The sequence below is a fragment of the Heloderma suspectum genome, chromosome 3 (assembly GCF_057233095.1).
Source record: "Heloderma suspectum isolate Gila_16-S chromosome 3, 16-S_ref, whole genome shotgun sequence".
In the NCBI taxonomy this organism is placed as follows: domain Eukaryota; kingdom Metazoa; phylum Chordata; class Lepidosauria; order Squamata; family Helodermatidae; genus Heloderma; species Heloderma suspectum.
In genome coordinates, this window is record NC_139460.1 from 309,047,842 (window position 1) to 309,065,275 (window position 17,434).

Here is a 17,434-nt window from a genome sequence, read left to right on the forward strand (position 1 = left end):
AATTCTTTGATAAACAAATCAACATTATTACCTGCCTTGTGATAAAGTCTCTGTCTGTTCTGAAAAATACTGTAAATTAACTGTCCAGCAGCTACCAATATATATACTATATTTAAGAATTGTTCAGGTTGAAAGACTGCTCTGTTTCTTCATTATTTCTTGGTGATGCAGCAGCTTGCTGAACTATTTTTTTTAATGAGCTTCTCCTATACCCCACAGGCCAATCTCTTGTCATCTCACCGAAGTCTAATTCAGCGCCTGGAAACAGTTGCGCTTGGTGATGACCTTTGTGACAGAGGGGAACAGGTCACTCTGTTCCTTTTTAACGATTGCCTGGAGGTAGGTCTGTAGATATTCATTTGGCTGTGACATTCTGGAATGACTTGCAACCCAGAGAAATAAATAGCGGTCCAAATACCTGGAGTCTATGAAGGACAACTAGAACACTTTCTTTTTGTCTTGACAGAAAGCATTACGTTATATGTAGCACTCAGCTGGTAAGGACTGCTGCACAAATTGTCACAAGGAGCACTATTTCTGTAGAGTTAATGCTTTGTAGCTCGATACTGGGGATTAGTGGGAAAGACAGAACACTTTCTGCTGCTAGCTCTTGCTATTGGCAGTGAAAGAGTTGCTGTGGAGAGATGAAGTGCTGTCACTGAAGCAATACGGAGGGCCTCCTAGTAATTCCTTCTTCTGAAAGAGTTCTTTGGGGAGTGGAAGTAGATATACATTAAATGTGTTAGCAACTTATGATGAGGGCTGTGTGTTTAAAAAAAAGAAAAGAAACCCCAGTTCTCTGACAAGAGGCTGAATTCTGCAACCTGTATAACTTTATGCAAATGAGATTTTGGTAGGTATTGCCTATATGGCTTTGCAGCCCATAAGGGCTAGAAACCTCTTTTCCCCATTTTTGTCAAGATTCTCTTAGCCCCCACTTCAGTTCAATGCCCAAACATACACAGACAAGAGGCTTTAGTCTACAGCTTTTAATCCATTACTTTGCAGGGATTGTGAACAGATGCAAATTCTTAGAACTCTCCATCTACAAAGGAATGCCTTCAGGGGATCCAAATGGAATTTACAAGAGTTGCCCGTTTGAAGAGGGAGATGGTCTTGCTAGCCTAACTTAAGGGGGGAGGTCCCTCTCTTGTCATGAGGCTTCTAAGCGCAGCTTTTCACACAAGGCCAATTGGGTAGACCGTCTAACTTCCGCCTCTGCCTTCTCTGTCTTTGCTCTGTGCCTGCGCCTGGCATCTATTAGGTCAACCTCCTGTTTGCTGCCTCTCACAGCGGGGGGGTGAGGAGGGACCCTCAAGCTCAGCCATCTGTATGATTGTAACCTGAGAAGCAGGCCTACTCATATCTGGACTAGCCTGGGAAAACACTTCCCCCATGTCTGATGGTTTTCCTTGAGAATCTGAACTGCTATCCCACTCTCTGCACTCAGAAACACCCCTGACAATTTTTAAATAAAAGCAGAGACTCATTGGAAGCCAAATTCTGTACCTGTTGCTACACTGTGCACTTTTTGTTAGCACTCCTGCGAGTTGCAGTGGACACACAGCTTTGCCTGTGACCAAGAGCCAATTCTCACAACTGTTGTCATTGCTAAGTTAATAATTGCAATGCAAAGATGGTTGTGTGAAATGGTATCTGTAAATCGGCTATTTCTGGGGATGCTTGGTCACCGTGTGTAAATGTACCTCTGGTGGAGACATTCACTTTTATCACTTGATACCTGTTCATCCTTTTTATGTGAATCTACCTTCTTAGTTAACCCACAGATGTCTAAAATGGCTGTATTGTAACCAAGAGAGTTCTAATGAGCTGCTGTATGTGTGGGTGGTACCATTGTGTTTGCTTTACAAAACTCTTGGTGTGATCCTTTCTGTATTTGTGGGAGTATAGCCCACTGAGTTCAATGGGGCTTTACTCCCAAGTAAATATGTATAGACTTGCAACTTCTGTGAATCAGGAAAACTTACTGCTGGGTGGATTGGAGGAAACAACCCATTGTGGTGATTCTTTTGAACGTGGCTTCCTGCACCTCAGAATTTAGGTGAAATTCTGCGGCTGAGTACCATATGTACTTAAGAGCCTGAAAAAAAGAACTGCTTGAATCTCTTCAATTGCTTTTTTGGCTGTCCTTCTCTATTTTCCTATTCCTAATATCCACTTGACACAGAGCAAGCAACAGAAGATACTAGACTGGCTTTTGAAACTTGGAGATAGATGCATCTTGGTTTCACTAGTGTAACTCATCAAAATCAGTTGGTCTCGATGCTGCTCACAGTCCTGGCACTGTTCCAAGTTCTCAAGACAGTGGCTGAGCAGCACACGTGTTCTCATGGGGCTTATTTGTATTTAATGTGAATAAATAACGGGTCCGTGTCAGGTAAGTCTGTTTTGCTTCTGCTTAGGCTATACAAAATGTGCACATAAAGTGTCCACACAAGCAGTATAACCAGTAATTGCTGTTGGAAAGATACTGTGCTAGGGGGTAAACTAATAAAGTTTCAGAGGCCTGAGTCTAGCTTGGGAGAGGCCATAAAGCACATGTTCATTGTAGTCTGTACTAGTTGTACCATTAGGGATGTAGAACTCCTGATGCATATCTGCCCTAAATGGCCATGAGTGAGTTTGAACCTAGCCCTTGATCAGTGATGTTAAATACTTAAGCAGATGGCCCACTGAGCTTTAATTGTCCAGAATTATAGCAGGGTGGTGTTTTCTGTGTATAACGTAGTGATTGGTTGCAGAATCCAGCTTCCTAAGAATCTCTGCTTTTACTCCGTGTAAAAATAAAACACCCTACAAATTCTAAATTCTTAGCCCTTAAGCTTGGGTAAAATATTGTTGTCCTGCATTTCTGTCGCCAAAAAAGGAGCTTCAAAGAGCCTAACCATCATATATAATCATATAATGATTATGCACTCATAAGAACATAAGAAGAACCATGCTGGATCAGACCAAGGATCCATCTACTCCAGCATTCTGTTCACACAGTGGCCAACCAGCTGTATAATTATGCTTTTTGTTGTGATGCAGATAAAAACCATCAAGACAAAAAGCATTAATGAATCAGCAAACAAATACCAGATTATCCGAGTGTCCAACTGAAATGTGTCTAAATAGTATTTATTTATGTAAACATTTTTGGCCCACTCCTCAGCCAAAAAGACTCCCAGAGTGGTTTACAAACAAGACAGTCACTGTCGTCAGGCTTGCAATTAATATACATGACATGAAAAAGAAAAAGAAATGGGAAAGGAGGAGGAAAAAAGCGAGCTCAGGCTCCAGTTAAGTTGCAGAGTTCTTATAATGACCAGCTAAGATGGACAATAGTTCAGGGAGAGGAGGAGCCAAAGGGAGCAGTTCTCTCAGCAGAGCTGATGGAGTGGCTGCACTTCCATATCTTCCTCTGCTGCAGCCTGATATAATGGCTGCTCCTACGTGTCGAGGGAGGGGAAGGGTATGGACTTTATCCAACTCCTAAAAGGCACATAGCGATGGAGTTCAGCAGTTCTCCTGCGACAGGAAATCACACAGCCTGAGTGCCAACATCACCACACCCAACCATCTGAGGTGGGGTGATGGGACATGAAAGCCTCCCCTGGAAGACCAGTGTGTGCAGAAAGATTCACGTGCTGGGAGGTGGTCCTTAAGCTATGCAGGTCCCAAAAAGGTTGGGGCTGTAAAGATAAATGCACGTTGAACTGGGAATAGAGAGCCAGTGAAGTTGATATACTAATGGTATTATGTAATCAGGAGAAACATTTTGCACCTTTTGAAAGGTAGCCCTACATAGAGACTGTTAAAGTAATCTAATCTCGATGTCACCAAGGTATGTGTGTCTATGGCAAAATCTAGTTGAGAAGAAATGCTTGAAAATTTGTAGGCAATGCGTGATGATATCCCACTTTTCAAGGCAAAAGCCTTCACAAAGCAGCTTACAATATAGTTAATATAGCATAAATATCATACAGAAACAATATCATTCAGCATTAAAGAACATCTAATTACTGTAACTTCCGAATCCAGCATTAATGTCAGGATAATTCAAACACTGTCATTTCTTGGCTTTTTAGTGTAGTATATACTCTTGGATTATAATGAGCAAATGCTGTATTTCAGTTGACTATTCAAGTTGATGTAGTTGGGTTGGTGATTCTTGATTGGAGACAGGAGGATATCTGTAGAGCATACCACACAGTACACAACTTGATTGAAAGACTTCACCAAGATGACGGTCTGCAGAGGTTGCAGGCATGCCGGTGTGTCTTCTGCATATGCATAGATTTTGGTATTTGGGAAAACTCAGGCATCGAAGCAGAGGTCCTAAAGATATTATCTTCACAGCCAAGTGTACGCTTGCTTGCCAGTTCTATCAAAACTGATGGGACATAATCCCAAACCCATCAACCTGCGGGAGGAAGTGATTGTCCTTAATTGGAGGTGCCTGGTGCAATGCCCTATTACTAGCCATATGCAGTTCTGGAACATTTTGCAAGTACAAGGCAGAAGAGAGGAGATACATGTACTAGAATTCGGCATGTGGTGTTCAAGGGAACATAAACTGTGAATCCTTCTCATAAAAGATGGGAAACTTGACATTATAAGCAAAAACATAAATCCATATGTTGGAATTGCTTAGGATTTTCAAAAGTTGTTGTTTGCTACAGAACTTGCCATTTAAAGATTTCTGGGAATATTTGAGCTAATTTTTCACAGGGTTCTTGTTTTCTTTATAACAGATTGCCAGGAAGCGGCACAAAGTCATTGGTGGTTTCAAGAGTCCACATGGCCATACTAGGCCACCAGCCTGTCTCAAGCACATCATCCTCATGCCCCTGTCTCAGATCAAGAAAGTACTAGACATCCGAGAGACAGAAGGTTTGAACATTTGGAACGGAATCGGGGTGGTTGGTTTTGAGGATTAGTACACAGAATGATGACTTCAGATGCTATGTTTTGGCATAGGCAAACTACAAGATCTCTTCTGAAGCGGTTTCACTTGGAAGTCAGGGAACTGTAAATAACCATTAAAAGGAGCCGTGAGAGAAGACAGTCAAATGTCAGTTTTGAACGTGTACTTGGAGAAAACCACTCTCAAACCTTTCTGAGCACGCTACACTTGCTTTACCGAGTGTTTCCATGTGCTTTGGCACAATGCTTCTCTAAAAATAAAGTGTCACGTGTGGTAATATTAACCTTTAAGAACAAAGGTGTATATGACTGGCACTTTAATCTTAAGCAGGAGTTAAGTCCACATTTCTGTCCTAAAATCCTTTAGTAGGCATATGTAAATTTTTCTAGATTGATTTCAGTTTTTGATTTCACTTTTTCTAGATTTTGATTCAGATTGATTACAGCCATATAAATGACAATGAGGCTTCATTGTGTAGTGAGCACTGCAGTCTTATTTACATTACATACATCAGTGTTTAGTGTAGCAGTATTAGAAGCTGCTGAAATTTTTTTTCAAGGGTGGGCAACTTGTGCTGTCCCCCCAATGTTTTGGCCTACACTCCCATCAGCCCTGGCCAGCATAACCAATGATGAGAGATGATGGGAATCATAGGCCAAAACATATGGAGGGCCCCAAGTTGCCCACCCCTGCTATAACTTATGGAATGGTGCTCTTCATCAAGTGGTTGGCTTTATATAGACCTGCTCAGCACAAACTTTAAACTGAAGCTTAGGGAGCAGAGTACGGAATTATGTGCATTCTTTCCCTGTCTGCAAATACTTCATTAGCCTGAGTTTGGCATGACTCTCTACTGTTGCCATCCTGGGTTAGAATGAGTCCAAGGTCGTTCCTAAGTGCATCTTGACAATACTAAATGAAACCAGGTTCTTGACATGGATTGAGAGACATCCCCAGATTCACTTTAAGTTAGTAATGGTTGTATGCCAAAGAGCATACTATGGTATGCTGTACTATGATACGGTGGCCATAGTGTTGGTCTAGCACCAGAAAGAACCCAGTTCAGTCCCTCACTTCACCATGAAGCTCACTGGGTAACTATGGGCCAGGAAAAATTGGGAGGGTGGGGGGAAACTGTATGCCACCTTGAGCTTCTTGGAAGGAAGGGTAGGATAAACATGTAATCAAATAACCTAAAACACTGAGAGGACAGGGAGAGGGAACTATAGTTCATTGGCAGGGGAAGGATCTACACAATATCCCTTGGCCCTTTCCTTATACCTAAGCCCCAGCTGTATGTTTTCTTCAGCCCCTAGAGAGACCCTGATAGATTTTATGTGAGTGACAGGCAGGATAATTTTACTAGGTACTCTGCCATACCTGAAGTCTAACAGTGCTTTAAATTGAGAGCATGAAAACACAAGCTTTTTTAAAAAAAATTGTAGACTACAGTAATCATATGGTGGGGAGCAGGAGGAAGTCCAAAACGTTTTGACACCTGACAAGGATTGCATGCCAAAAGCAACCCACTTCTTGCTTCTGAATTCTCTTTAGTGATAGTGCGATTTGTGGCCGAATGTGAATAGTATTTAGCTTCTGTATCTTTATTCTGCTTACATGGCTTTATGGCTGGCTCTGCCCCTTGGTATCCTGTACTTTGCCTTGATCACTGCAGATTTCTAATAGTTGATAAAACATCCAGCAGCCTCAATACTGCTTAAAGAGCCTTATTGTCCTTTTGCTTTCTGTGTGAGGGAAAACTGACCCACCATAGGTCACAGAGATGGGAGCTTCTACAAAGGAGTGCATTTCTTGAGGTGGCATTGTCCTTGGTCTTAGAAATCCTAGATTTAAGTTCTGCATGGGTAAAATTCTCTTCCTGGTGCCCACCATAATGCACAGGAAGCATTTTTAGACTTCATTCTGTAGGCTACATAAATTGCAGTTGATAGAGGGAGGAGGGCCAGTTCAACTACAGAGAGGAATATTTTGTACTGAGATGGCTTGTGGGCTTATTTGAGATGATTGGGCTTGTAAACGTTGGTTCTCATGCTGACCTAGTGCTAGATCCTATTCACTAATATTCACTAGTTTGTGCTCTCCACCTTTAATTGTAAGTTGTTTAAACTGAAATTTAAGAACTGTTGTTCTTTGCAGACTGCCGCAAAGCATTTGCATTGGTTGTGCGGCCACCGACAGAGCAGACCAACTTGTTGTTCAGTTTCCAGATAACAACTGAGGAACCTCCCAAGGAGGACTGGTTGAAGATGCTGTGTCGGCATGTAGCCAATACAATATGTAAAGCAGATGCTGTGAGTTCTTAATATCAGACTTGGAGAGAGAGAGAGAGAGAGAGAGAGAGAGAATTGTTCATTGAATGTGTTAATGTGCAGATTGATATTTAAGAGATGTATGTATGATTAATCTTATCAATGGTATGTTGGCGCCAGTGGAATATTTTTAGACAAAGGTGGAATGGCAAATGGAGCACTGGCAAATCTCAAGCACTTTTTGTGAATAGACTTTGATGATTTCTTCAGAACCTAAAATGCTTTCTAAACCAAACATGTGGCTGCTTATGGCTACGTTACTGTCAAACAATGTAATGTACAGGTGTAGCAATGCTTTTGTTTACATGGTCTGCGTGGAGATATTGCCTTTACAAGTACAGCACATCTCTGCTGGGAGTTCAGTAGCATATAAATGTCAGTATATGTAGACCTGTTCCATCAGCCTGTCTGTCTGGAATGATGTAAGCTACCTTAAATGGCACAGTAGGCATCTTTTTCAGGAGGCTTTTGAGCCATGAAAGTTGGTTCTCTCACCAGATTATTTTGTAGAAAGCTACCTGATTCAACTATTTTAATGGCTATTTGTATTTTTTAGCCTCTTTTTATTCTGATGTTTTTAGTGTTTGTACTGCTCCTTTTATTTTATCTTGTATAAATTGTTTTAATTTTTTAGCTGCCTTGAGAATACCTTAAGAAAAAGCAGGGTATAAATGTGTTAAAAATAAAATGTCCTAATTCCAGCAGAGCCTGTGTGTGCACTGCTGAATTTGTAATGATCATTGAAATCATGGATCCTGAACCTGGCACCCGCTGGAACCTCCTATGGTGCCATGAAGCTCTCCACTCTCTGCCCCATTAAAGATATATATTTTTAAGAAAAAACCATGAAAAACATTAGGGTGCAGGTTCTCCTTCCTGTTCCTGCACCTGCTGCAGATCAGTTGTTGGCAGGCAGGCAAAGAAGGAAGGAGGTCCTTTCTGGTCCCTCTCAATCTTCCGCCCCACACAGACCTTTTCCCTTTGCTCTCTCTTTCCCCACTCCCAGTCTCTAGAATTGCTATTTCTCTCCCTTCCCTGTCTCTAGCTGCCTTCTTTCTCTCCCTTTCTATCCTCTAGCCTTGCTCTTTCTCTCCCCTCCACCTTGCTATTTCCCCTTCTACCCTCAATAGCCTTGCTGTTTCTCTCCCCTCCCACCTCTTTAGGTCACTGTTTCTCCTCCTCCTAGACTCTAGCTTTCCTCTTTCCCTACCCCTTTGCCTTGCTGTTTCACCTCTCTTCCAGCCTCTAGCTATGCTAGTTCTCTCCCCACCTCTTTAGTGGGGGAGAAACACCTCACTGTTTCTCCCCCATGACCAACCTCTAGCCTTGCTCTTTCTTTCCCTTCTACCTTGCCAATTCTCCCCCACCTCCCCCCTAGCCTCACTATTTCTCCCCTTCCCCTTCTTTCGCTCACTTTTGACTAGCCAGGCCCCACGGCAGCTGTTATGTAACTAGCCACATCCAGCGTGGGAACTACTTTGTGGTGCTGCCCATAGCAGTTTCTCAAATTCCCAAATGTGCCCCTGGTGTTGGGGACCCCTAATGTAAATGCTTAGTTCTAGTGAATGGGGATTGCTTAGTCTCAAGTATGCATGTCTACTCCTTTAAGAAATATAAGAGTATGGTACTAGGAATTTGTCATTGTGCTGGTCCCAGAGAATGAATCCAGTTTATTGTATTGCTCAATTTATGTATTATTATACACAACACGCCCCAATTCTGAAGTTATTTTATTTCAATAGGACATAGTTGGGGTTTGCAGCCTTAGCATGCTCCAACAGACATTATTGCAGTGAGAGACACTGACCTGGTTCATGCATAGCACTCATTTCCTGGGTTAAACAACTTAGAAATTGGTGTGTCTGCACAGGAGCGTGTACACTGCCTCCTTTGTGACATCCGCATTCTAAAACAACCCAGGAATGCCTTGTTGCTGGGTTGTTTCATGACATCTGAGTTGCTTATGTGTTAACCCAGAGTTAACCCATGTTTGTTGGGTTAACTCTGGGTTGTTTAACCCCTAAACAACCCAGAATTCATGGGTTCAGATGTCACAAAGCAACCCAGGAACATTCCTGGAATGTTTCGGGAAGTGGTGAGTGGTCAGGAGGCAGCATGCTCTTTCCCATGCAGCCACACCAATTTCTGGGTTGTTTAAAACAGGAATTGAGTGTTAAGTGTGAACTGAATCTCTGTCCTATCAGTGGTCCATCTTTGGCTGGAAGCCTAAGCACACTTACGAGGGTATGAGCCTTATTGAACTATGTGGGATTCTCTTGAGTATGCTTAGGATTTGACTGTAAAAGTACAAGCAGGCCAGCTTTAGGATAGAAGGCTTTGCTGTGCTGGTAGAGCCAAATATTTTTAAAAACTCTTGAAAAATGGTGCATTCATATGACTAAAAGCATGCGACAATTGAAAAAACAACCCCTATTTATGTCTGTGATGAGATGTCCTTGTCTCCAGATGGGAGTAGAATTGCAAATGGGCTCTAAAACCATTTACCATCTTGTCACTTGAAGTCACAAACTTTCCTTTCTCTTTTGACCCTGCATGGTTTGCATCCCCTCTTTTAAAACGAGGGGAACTTATTGTTTTGAAAATTATTGAACATTGACATATACACCCCACATGAGGGCAGCAAAGGCTTTAACTTTGGTTTTTCCCCACTTGATGGCTAAGTGGTAAAACGCTCTGAAGCAATGATTTGTAACTCCTGTGTGCGTGTGCAAGTATAGTATGCAACATCTAATGTACATATATAGGGAAACTCGAGGACTTAACCAATACATGGATTTTTGAAATGTGGATCTTAAATTCAAGGTGTCCTTCTTGTTAATGGTCAACTTTTTTCTGTTAGGAAAATCTTATTTATTCAACTGATCCCGATTCCATTGAAGTAAACACAAAAGATGTGGACAGTACATTGAGTAGGGCATCCCGGGCTATAAAGAAAACATCCAAAAAGGTAAGAGGTTTAGCTAATAAAAAAGAGCTACACTGAAGTTATCTCCTTGCATTAACTGTTCACATTTGGGGGCAAAACCCATGCAGTTCTTTTCCCTGTAACACGTTTTTCTTAAGGTTTATTTATTTTAAATATTCTTTTTTTCCCTTTTAAGATAAAACCACTCACAAGGCGGCTGACGTAAACAGAAAACTACAAACTTCCATTCTAATAAAGTACAATCAATTACAGTACAGCAATTCCAGTGCAATAAAATGTTTTTAAGTTGAAAAGAGACATTTGCACACATCCTGCACTTTCGAAAAGAAAATGAGTACTGTCTACTGACAAATGTCACGCAATTTTGTACGGATGTGTTGTGCAATAACCCACAATTTAGTAAGGAGCTTTCAGCTACTGTGTGTGTTGTCTCCTCTTAGTGTTTTGTACGTTACTACTTCTGGTGCAGAGTTTGAGGGTCTGATACTGGAACAGGGGTCATCTTGATGTTTTCATGTTGAAAAAATGGTTAGTCAGCAAAAACCAGCAAAAGCACAGTCTGCACCTTCAGGTATTTGACTCAACAACCATTTACCCGTGTGTGTGCGCGTGTGCACGCATTTGCGCACGCGCGATTATATCTCTGTCTATAAAATAAATGAAATATCTGCCAAAAGAGTATAACCCTTCAAGCATCTGATGAAGTGGGTTCTATTCCACAAAACGTCTATGTTGTCGTCATGATCATCATCATCATAATTCCCCGCCTCTTCCGCAGCTCTGCTGGCTCGTGCTGGCCAGGGCAGTAGGTGGAGGAGACATGTCTTTCTCCTTGCATCCCTCCTATTAGAGCAGCAGTTCTAAAGTCAGGTCTGACCAGCCCACAGAATACCCCACTTTGGGGCTTGACACTTGCTACCAGCAGGAGAGCGGCCAGTGGCAGCATTGCTTTCTGTGGGTAGATCCCACCCCTGTCTCACCTGGTGGAGCTTCCTCTCCATGGGCAGAGGCCAGTGAAGGGGCATCTGCCAGATCCTAACCACCTCCAACAAGCAACTTTAGTGGTTAGGATTGCATTGTACGAGTGCTTTGACTAGCAAATCTAGCAGCAAAAGAAATGGGAGCTTGGAATGTGCACAGTCTGAAATGAGATGGTTCTCATTTAATCCATGCTGTTTGGGCTAGAATTGAACAAAGGCAACAAATAGTATCACTAAAGCTCAGCATAAACACCTTTTACTCTAAAATTTGGAATTGATTTCTGTTTTTAAACAGTGGCACGATTTCATTATCTTGTGTCGGTTTACTTAATATGGCTCTTGTCAAACTCTGCAGGTTACACGAGCATTCTCTTTTTCCAAGACGCCAAAGAGAGCACTTCGAAGAGCTTTGATGGCACACAATGGTGCAGAAGGAAAGAATTTCTGCACAAGTAGTGAAAGTTTCTTAGGGGGGCGACTTGCCAGTACTTCATCACTAGCAGTAAGTGCCTTGCCCAGAGAAGTCTTGAATAATATCAATGCCCAAGTGGGACTCTTGACTCCTTCACTGTACTTCTTTGAATAATGAAGCTTATTGTACCATGTTTATTAATCTCTTTGAAGTCATAACACCTATGTGGTTGATGGGATTAAAAGATCATATCAACTGTAGTAGCGAAATCGGTTGTAAACATCAACCAGAAGTGAGCATACGTGGTGAAGATATCAGGGAATGTATTTAATAGAAGGGAGATGTGGCCTCTTGTGGCAGATAAAAGACTTTTGAGATAGAAAAGCATTTAGAAAACTGAGCTTTGAAGGTTCTCAGAGGTTCTGAAGCCAATAAAGTATAATCTCAGCACAGGGAAATGTGAACTGATTACAAAGTTTGTGTGTGTGTGTTTGGGGGGTGGGGGAGTTGGAGGGGGATATGATAGGGTTGGGGAATTTGGATCTTTTTAACACGGTCTCATGACTATTCAGTTCAGGAGTATGGTACTTTGTTTTGTTGCAAAAATGACTCTTAAAAATGTTGTGTGAGAAAGTAGTAGTTAAAAATTGTATAGTTATGAAGGTTGATGAAATTCTTCCCATGGGATGAACTTGGGGAGGCTGGAGGGCGCCCCTATTAGTGTGGTCACAGGAAGGGGGAAGTATGGCATTGGGAGGGTCAACATGCCAGCTTAAGGAGGAGGAGGATCAGACATCTTAGGCCTGTTCCCTTTTCTGGCTTTATAAGTTTATATGAGGGAAAAGAATGGAAGGCAACAGTCATACAGAATTCCAAATAAAACCAAAAAATCAAACTAACTTAGCTAGTTACATGTTGCCTACTTGACTAGAGTGCTGGGCTCTAGAGCATATGCAGAATTCATTGCAGAGAGGATGGTATGAGATAGTGCATCTTGGCCTCCAGTTAGGTGGTATAAGGAAAGCTCAGCAGGAGTGAGCAAACTCTTTTATAGGTGTCTGAGTCTAGAAAAAGCTGGCCCCTTAGAGGACACTGATTCTTATTCTGTCCAGTCATGTGATAGCCTCCATTTCCGTGATAGTCTCCATTTCGGATGTGATTGGTCTAGCCAGCAAATCAGAAAATTTGTGGCTGGACCCATCTTCCTAGTGACTCTAAACTTAAATTTCAAAAGATCCAGCTGGTTTGAACCAGTTAGCCTATTATTTACAAGAGTGTAGGCTTTGGGATGTGTATTGGCGAACAAGAAAGTGAGATAAGCCTATTTAGGCATCCAGATGCTTTAGGGGTCACTGAGAGGAGGGACTCTGAAGATGACCTATGTGTCTAGGCAGATACATATGTAATAAGATGTTCCTTTAGATACTCTGAATTCAATAAAGAAAAGTAGAGCTGGGTATTATCTGCATATTGATAACACCTCAGCCTGCCTCCCCACATAACGTCCCCCTGGTTTTCCATGTAGATAAGGGATGGGGAACATTTGGCCCAGTAGGTGAATTTAGCCTGCCAGCCATCTGTTTTGACCCTGGAGGCCTTGGGCAAGGCCCCTCCCCAATGCCCTACCCCCGCAAAAAGGGACAAGTGACAGGAGAGTGACTATGTCAGGGCCTTGAGGAGCACTCCTTGACGCCATGGCTGAGTTGGTCCTTTGTCTTCTCCAGTTGGGGAAGGCGAGAGTGGAGCGAAGCCAGCTCAGAACTTAGTTGATGCCTGGAAATTACTGAAATACAGAATTGAGAGGATTAGTTATACTGGTTAGAGTATCATAATCTCTGGAAGATAAACCTAAGCTGATCTTGAACATGATGGACTGAAGGATTCAAAGGAAATTGTTTGCATGCTGCTACTGATGTGTGGGCTACCTCAACTAAAATAAATGGTACTGGAAGAAATGATGCAGGAGCTTTAAATGTGGGTTAAATGTATCGTGTAGATTAACTATTTGTGTCCCCCCACCCCATGTTTTTAGATGACCCGTTCCTCTTCTACATACAGCTTAAGTGGACCAATTAAACACTTTGTCAGTGTGCAACGTTCCAACTCTGTTGATGGGAGTTCTCAAAGTCTTAGGCCTCGACTTCTGATCTGTCCTTCCCATGGTGTAGAAGGGCAAACTGCTTCCAGCTCTGAAAACTTAAACGGCTACTCCCTGGCCAGTTCTTGCCCATTCACCACCAGTGATGAAGCCGATGATAACCACAGGGCTACCTAAAGTGAGCTCCATCACCTCCTTTGTTGGGCACTTCCCGGAGACAAAGTGGCTTGCCTTAAATAAGGCGCACATTCTAGCTCATGTTCTCTAGGTTCTGGGTCTGCCTTGGGCTCTGTATGCACTCTCTCACTGAGATACATGAATTACTCCTTTGAATTAAATGCCTATGTCAGACAAACTCTGTCACCACTGATACTGATCTGTTCTGGGTTTCTTTCCATGTTTTCCGACGTTTAAGATCCAGGTACTTTTTATGCAGTAGGTAGGGTTGTTAAATTGAACCCTGATCTTTTTAATCCTGAATTTTTTTTTAGGAAAAGTGAGGGTGTCTGTCATGTTCAAGAGTCTATCTTTTCATAATCTCCACATTTGCGAGTTCTGTACAGTGCTCCATTCTCTTGCTGTTGATCTGTAGCAGAATCATTGAGAGAGGTTTACATCCCGAAGGATGTAAACTAGCTAAAATGAGCTGCAGAATAATCAACCGTGTTGGGGAGAGGTTAGGTTAATTGCAGTATCTTTTATCTGCTGTAGGCCTTCAAGAGTTTTAAACAATCCTGATGTTTGCCCTATTCAAAAATTAAAGATTTGAGCTATAAGATATAATGAAAGATTATATCCATTTTAGTAGTCCAAGTGGGTGGCTATTCTTTGTCTTTTTTTTAAGAAGCAAGGTGAAGAAGCACGTCATGTTCTTAAGAAGCAGAACTACCCTTAGGTCATGTAACCAGTAAGGTCTAACCTTTTCTCTTGAGCCTTGGTTAAATTGGAAAACCTGGAAAGAAATGTTACTTGAACACATGAACCTCACAGGTCCAATGGCTTACTTGTAAAGTTCCCATTAATGTAAATGCAATGCATCCATACCTCTCAACAGTGTTGCTGAAGATGTGTATCCAACTAACTTGCCAGAACTTTAAAAACCTGATTTTTTTTAAAAAACAGGAAGATCTCTCTCTGCTCCATGTCTCCCTTTGATTCACTCCCCACCCACCCCTCCGTTCCTCCTGGGACATGTTGAGAAGTATTTCTTGCTCAAGAGATCATTCAGTTAACATTTCTTGGTTTCTTTTAACAGGGCATCCACTCTCCTTCCTTGATCAACCTGCCATCAGTGTTTGAGAAGAGGAGTCATACCTTAAGTCGATCAACTACTCACTTGATATGAAATGGGCAGAAAATGGAGCTGCAACTTAAAATTGTGACTGACCAAAAGGTGGTCTACCTTTTCAAGTGACCAGTTACTGACATTAATGGTGGTACTTAGTTAGCACTTAGTGGAAATTAGTAAATGTCTAGATAACACTAAGTTGATCACCAAGAGTTGTCTGATTTGTCTATAAAACAAGAAGGACCAACTGGACTTTGGTTTGGATGTGATGTATTCATTTGCACACATTACTCTACCAGCATAGTGGAAATACTTTTCTCAGTGTAAAGACTTCATGAATAAATGGTATTGGAATTCATTACTGAAAGCTCAATGATGCCCCCACTGGCTGAGGATAGTGAATTTTGTTTTTTAAATCATCTTTGTATGTTTATTGACTGTGTCCAATTTAACTATTGCATGGACCAATATCTAAAATGAAATACTTGCTTCATATTTAAAGTACAGACAATAAACCTGCTTTTATAAGCTATCTAACAGATGTAGGTTTATAGAATCCTGAATATACTCTAGGCATGACAGTATATTGGTGATAGTCTAGTGGAAACATGCAAGGTTTTCAGCAAGATGTCAATTGGTCTACATTGCTTAGCTGCTAGGTTTAACTTCTATCCAAGAAAATGGGAAATCACCTGAAATGGAAGGCCCTTGAAAAATCACTGTAGTAAATTGTATTTATAATCTTTGAATGGAGACCATTTAAAAAGAAGCTATCTCTAAAACTGAATGAAACACATTTTTTCGTACAAGCTGTTCATGCACAGATTTCAGTATGGAAATGAAAATGTGGATCTGACTTTAATATCTATGGCTGCTATTTTTTTTATACATAGGCTTTTGTATAAATTCATCTAAAACATTCACCCTATGTCTTTTGTATACTTTTATTTTGCTTTAAAACAAACATTTTTAGAATAATCAAGTTTTCATAATATATTCCTACACTTGCTCTGGAAATTAAGTTTCTGCACATAATAAATGTTTGTTGCTGCCTGTATTTGGGAATGGTGATGGGTGGGACTTCTGACTTTCCATTCTCTTAACCACAGCTTGCTACTTGTAAGTGTAACTTGTGCCACTTTATTAATGTTGTACCTTTTTAAATTCTCTACTGGCAGAAACTTTTGTAAATAAAACCGAACTGTTTATGTTAACTTAATTTCTGATGTTTAATCCCATGCATTCTACTCCTCTCCCAGCTCATGTAATGATTGTACCATATCCTAGCAATGCAAATGATGCATAGTGTGTTCAGTTGCTTTTGAAGGTTTCTTACAATGGAAAATAAGGCAAGGACGTGTGTGTTCCTATCTACTCTTAAAATGTGTGGTGAGAGCATCTCCCTGTTGAATTACTTCTTAAACATGTATCTGCTTCTGACAGTTACTTGGGCAAATAGGATGCTCCTGCAATACTGAATGTTTCTGATTGCCTTGAGTAATGTATTATATTAGAGTTCCTCAATTCCTGTTGTACCCAAGGGTGAGAAAAATGTGGATGAGAACAGCAGAGTTGACAGTATACAGAGTCCAGGTTCGGATGATCGGGGGTGGGGGGGCAGGGGGAAGAAGCCATCGTGGCTTCTCCCTACCTTCATTGTGTGTGTGTGTGCTCACCCATTTACATAATTATGTTGCAGCACAGGTTAGCATGTCATGTGAACCTGGCGTGCAGCATGGTGGGGATGGCTTCATACCCCCACCCTACAATTCCCAACGTGCAGTAGGGATTATAAGGTGGATATGAAGCTGCACTGCATGCTAGGTTCACACAGCACGCCAACCTATGCTGTGGTGTGGGTAATTACGTAAACAACGGAGGGACGGGACCGTGATGGCTTCTTTTCACCCTGCAATCGTCTGGACACCCCCAGATTCTGTGGGTTGGGAGGAAATGGGTAGTTTCCTGTGACAGGAAGCTCCTTCATGGTATTATGGCCAGCTGACCAATAATTGCACTGGTTGTGAAGTACCATAGTTTTTCTGCGTCAGAATTCTAACATGATCTATTAAAAGTAATAAGGCTTCAGTGAAAATGTGGTACTACAGCCCATGATAGGTTGACTGGCTTGGTCAGCTTTATAAAGGGTGGAGTTGCCAAGGAGTAAGCTGTTGCATCAAATCTTTTCCTTGGCTCATCAAATAAGTATGGAAGGGCTAATTCAATTCAGGTTTGTTGTGCTTCACATTCTACTCACAGATTGGATGGGGGTGGAAGAAAGAAAAGAAACATTGCGTGGAGGTAGAAATCAAAACCCTGCTGATAGACAAACCAGGTGAGCAGTCTTAAAAATTTTTTTAGGCTGCAATAGTTTACCCATCCACAATCTAGTGGTGTGACCAATTCTAGTACCAAAATTTGTCACCTTTAGGGTTAGGAGCCCTCCTGA

General features: G+C 41.6%; 1 protein-coding gene across 8 annotated transcripts in view; it reads left to right on the top strand.

The window, feature by feature from the left end:
- The window catches only part of ECT2 (epithelial cell transforming 2), a 53,708-nt gene extending 37,326 nt beyond the window's left edge, over positions 1-16,382 (top strand). For 3 of the 8 annotated variants that reach the window (XM_084847505.1, XM_084847504.1, XM_084847506.1), the window contains 6 exons: positions 220-339; positions 4,758-4,896; positions 7,088-7,242; positions 10,121-10,228; positions 11,543-11,689; positions 14,953-16,364. In XM_084847505.1, coding sequence (XP_084703631.1) covers positions 220-339; positions 4,758-4,896; positions 7,088-7,242; positions 10,121-10,228; positions 11,543-11,689; positions 14,953-15,042 — 759 coding nt within the window. In that variant the 3' untranslated portion in view covers positions 15,043-16,364. Of the gene's footprint in view, positions 1-219; positions 340-4,757; positions 4,897-7,087; positions 7,243-10,120; positions 10,229-11,542; positions 11,690-13,631; positions 13,876-14,952 lie in introns of all 8 variants that reach the window. The other 5 variants (XM_084847499.1, XM_084847498.1, XM_084847501.1 and 2 more) reach the window with 2 other exon arrangements.
- The last annotated feature ends 1,052 nt before the right edge of the window (positions 16,383-17,434 follow it).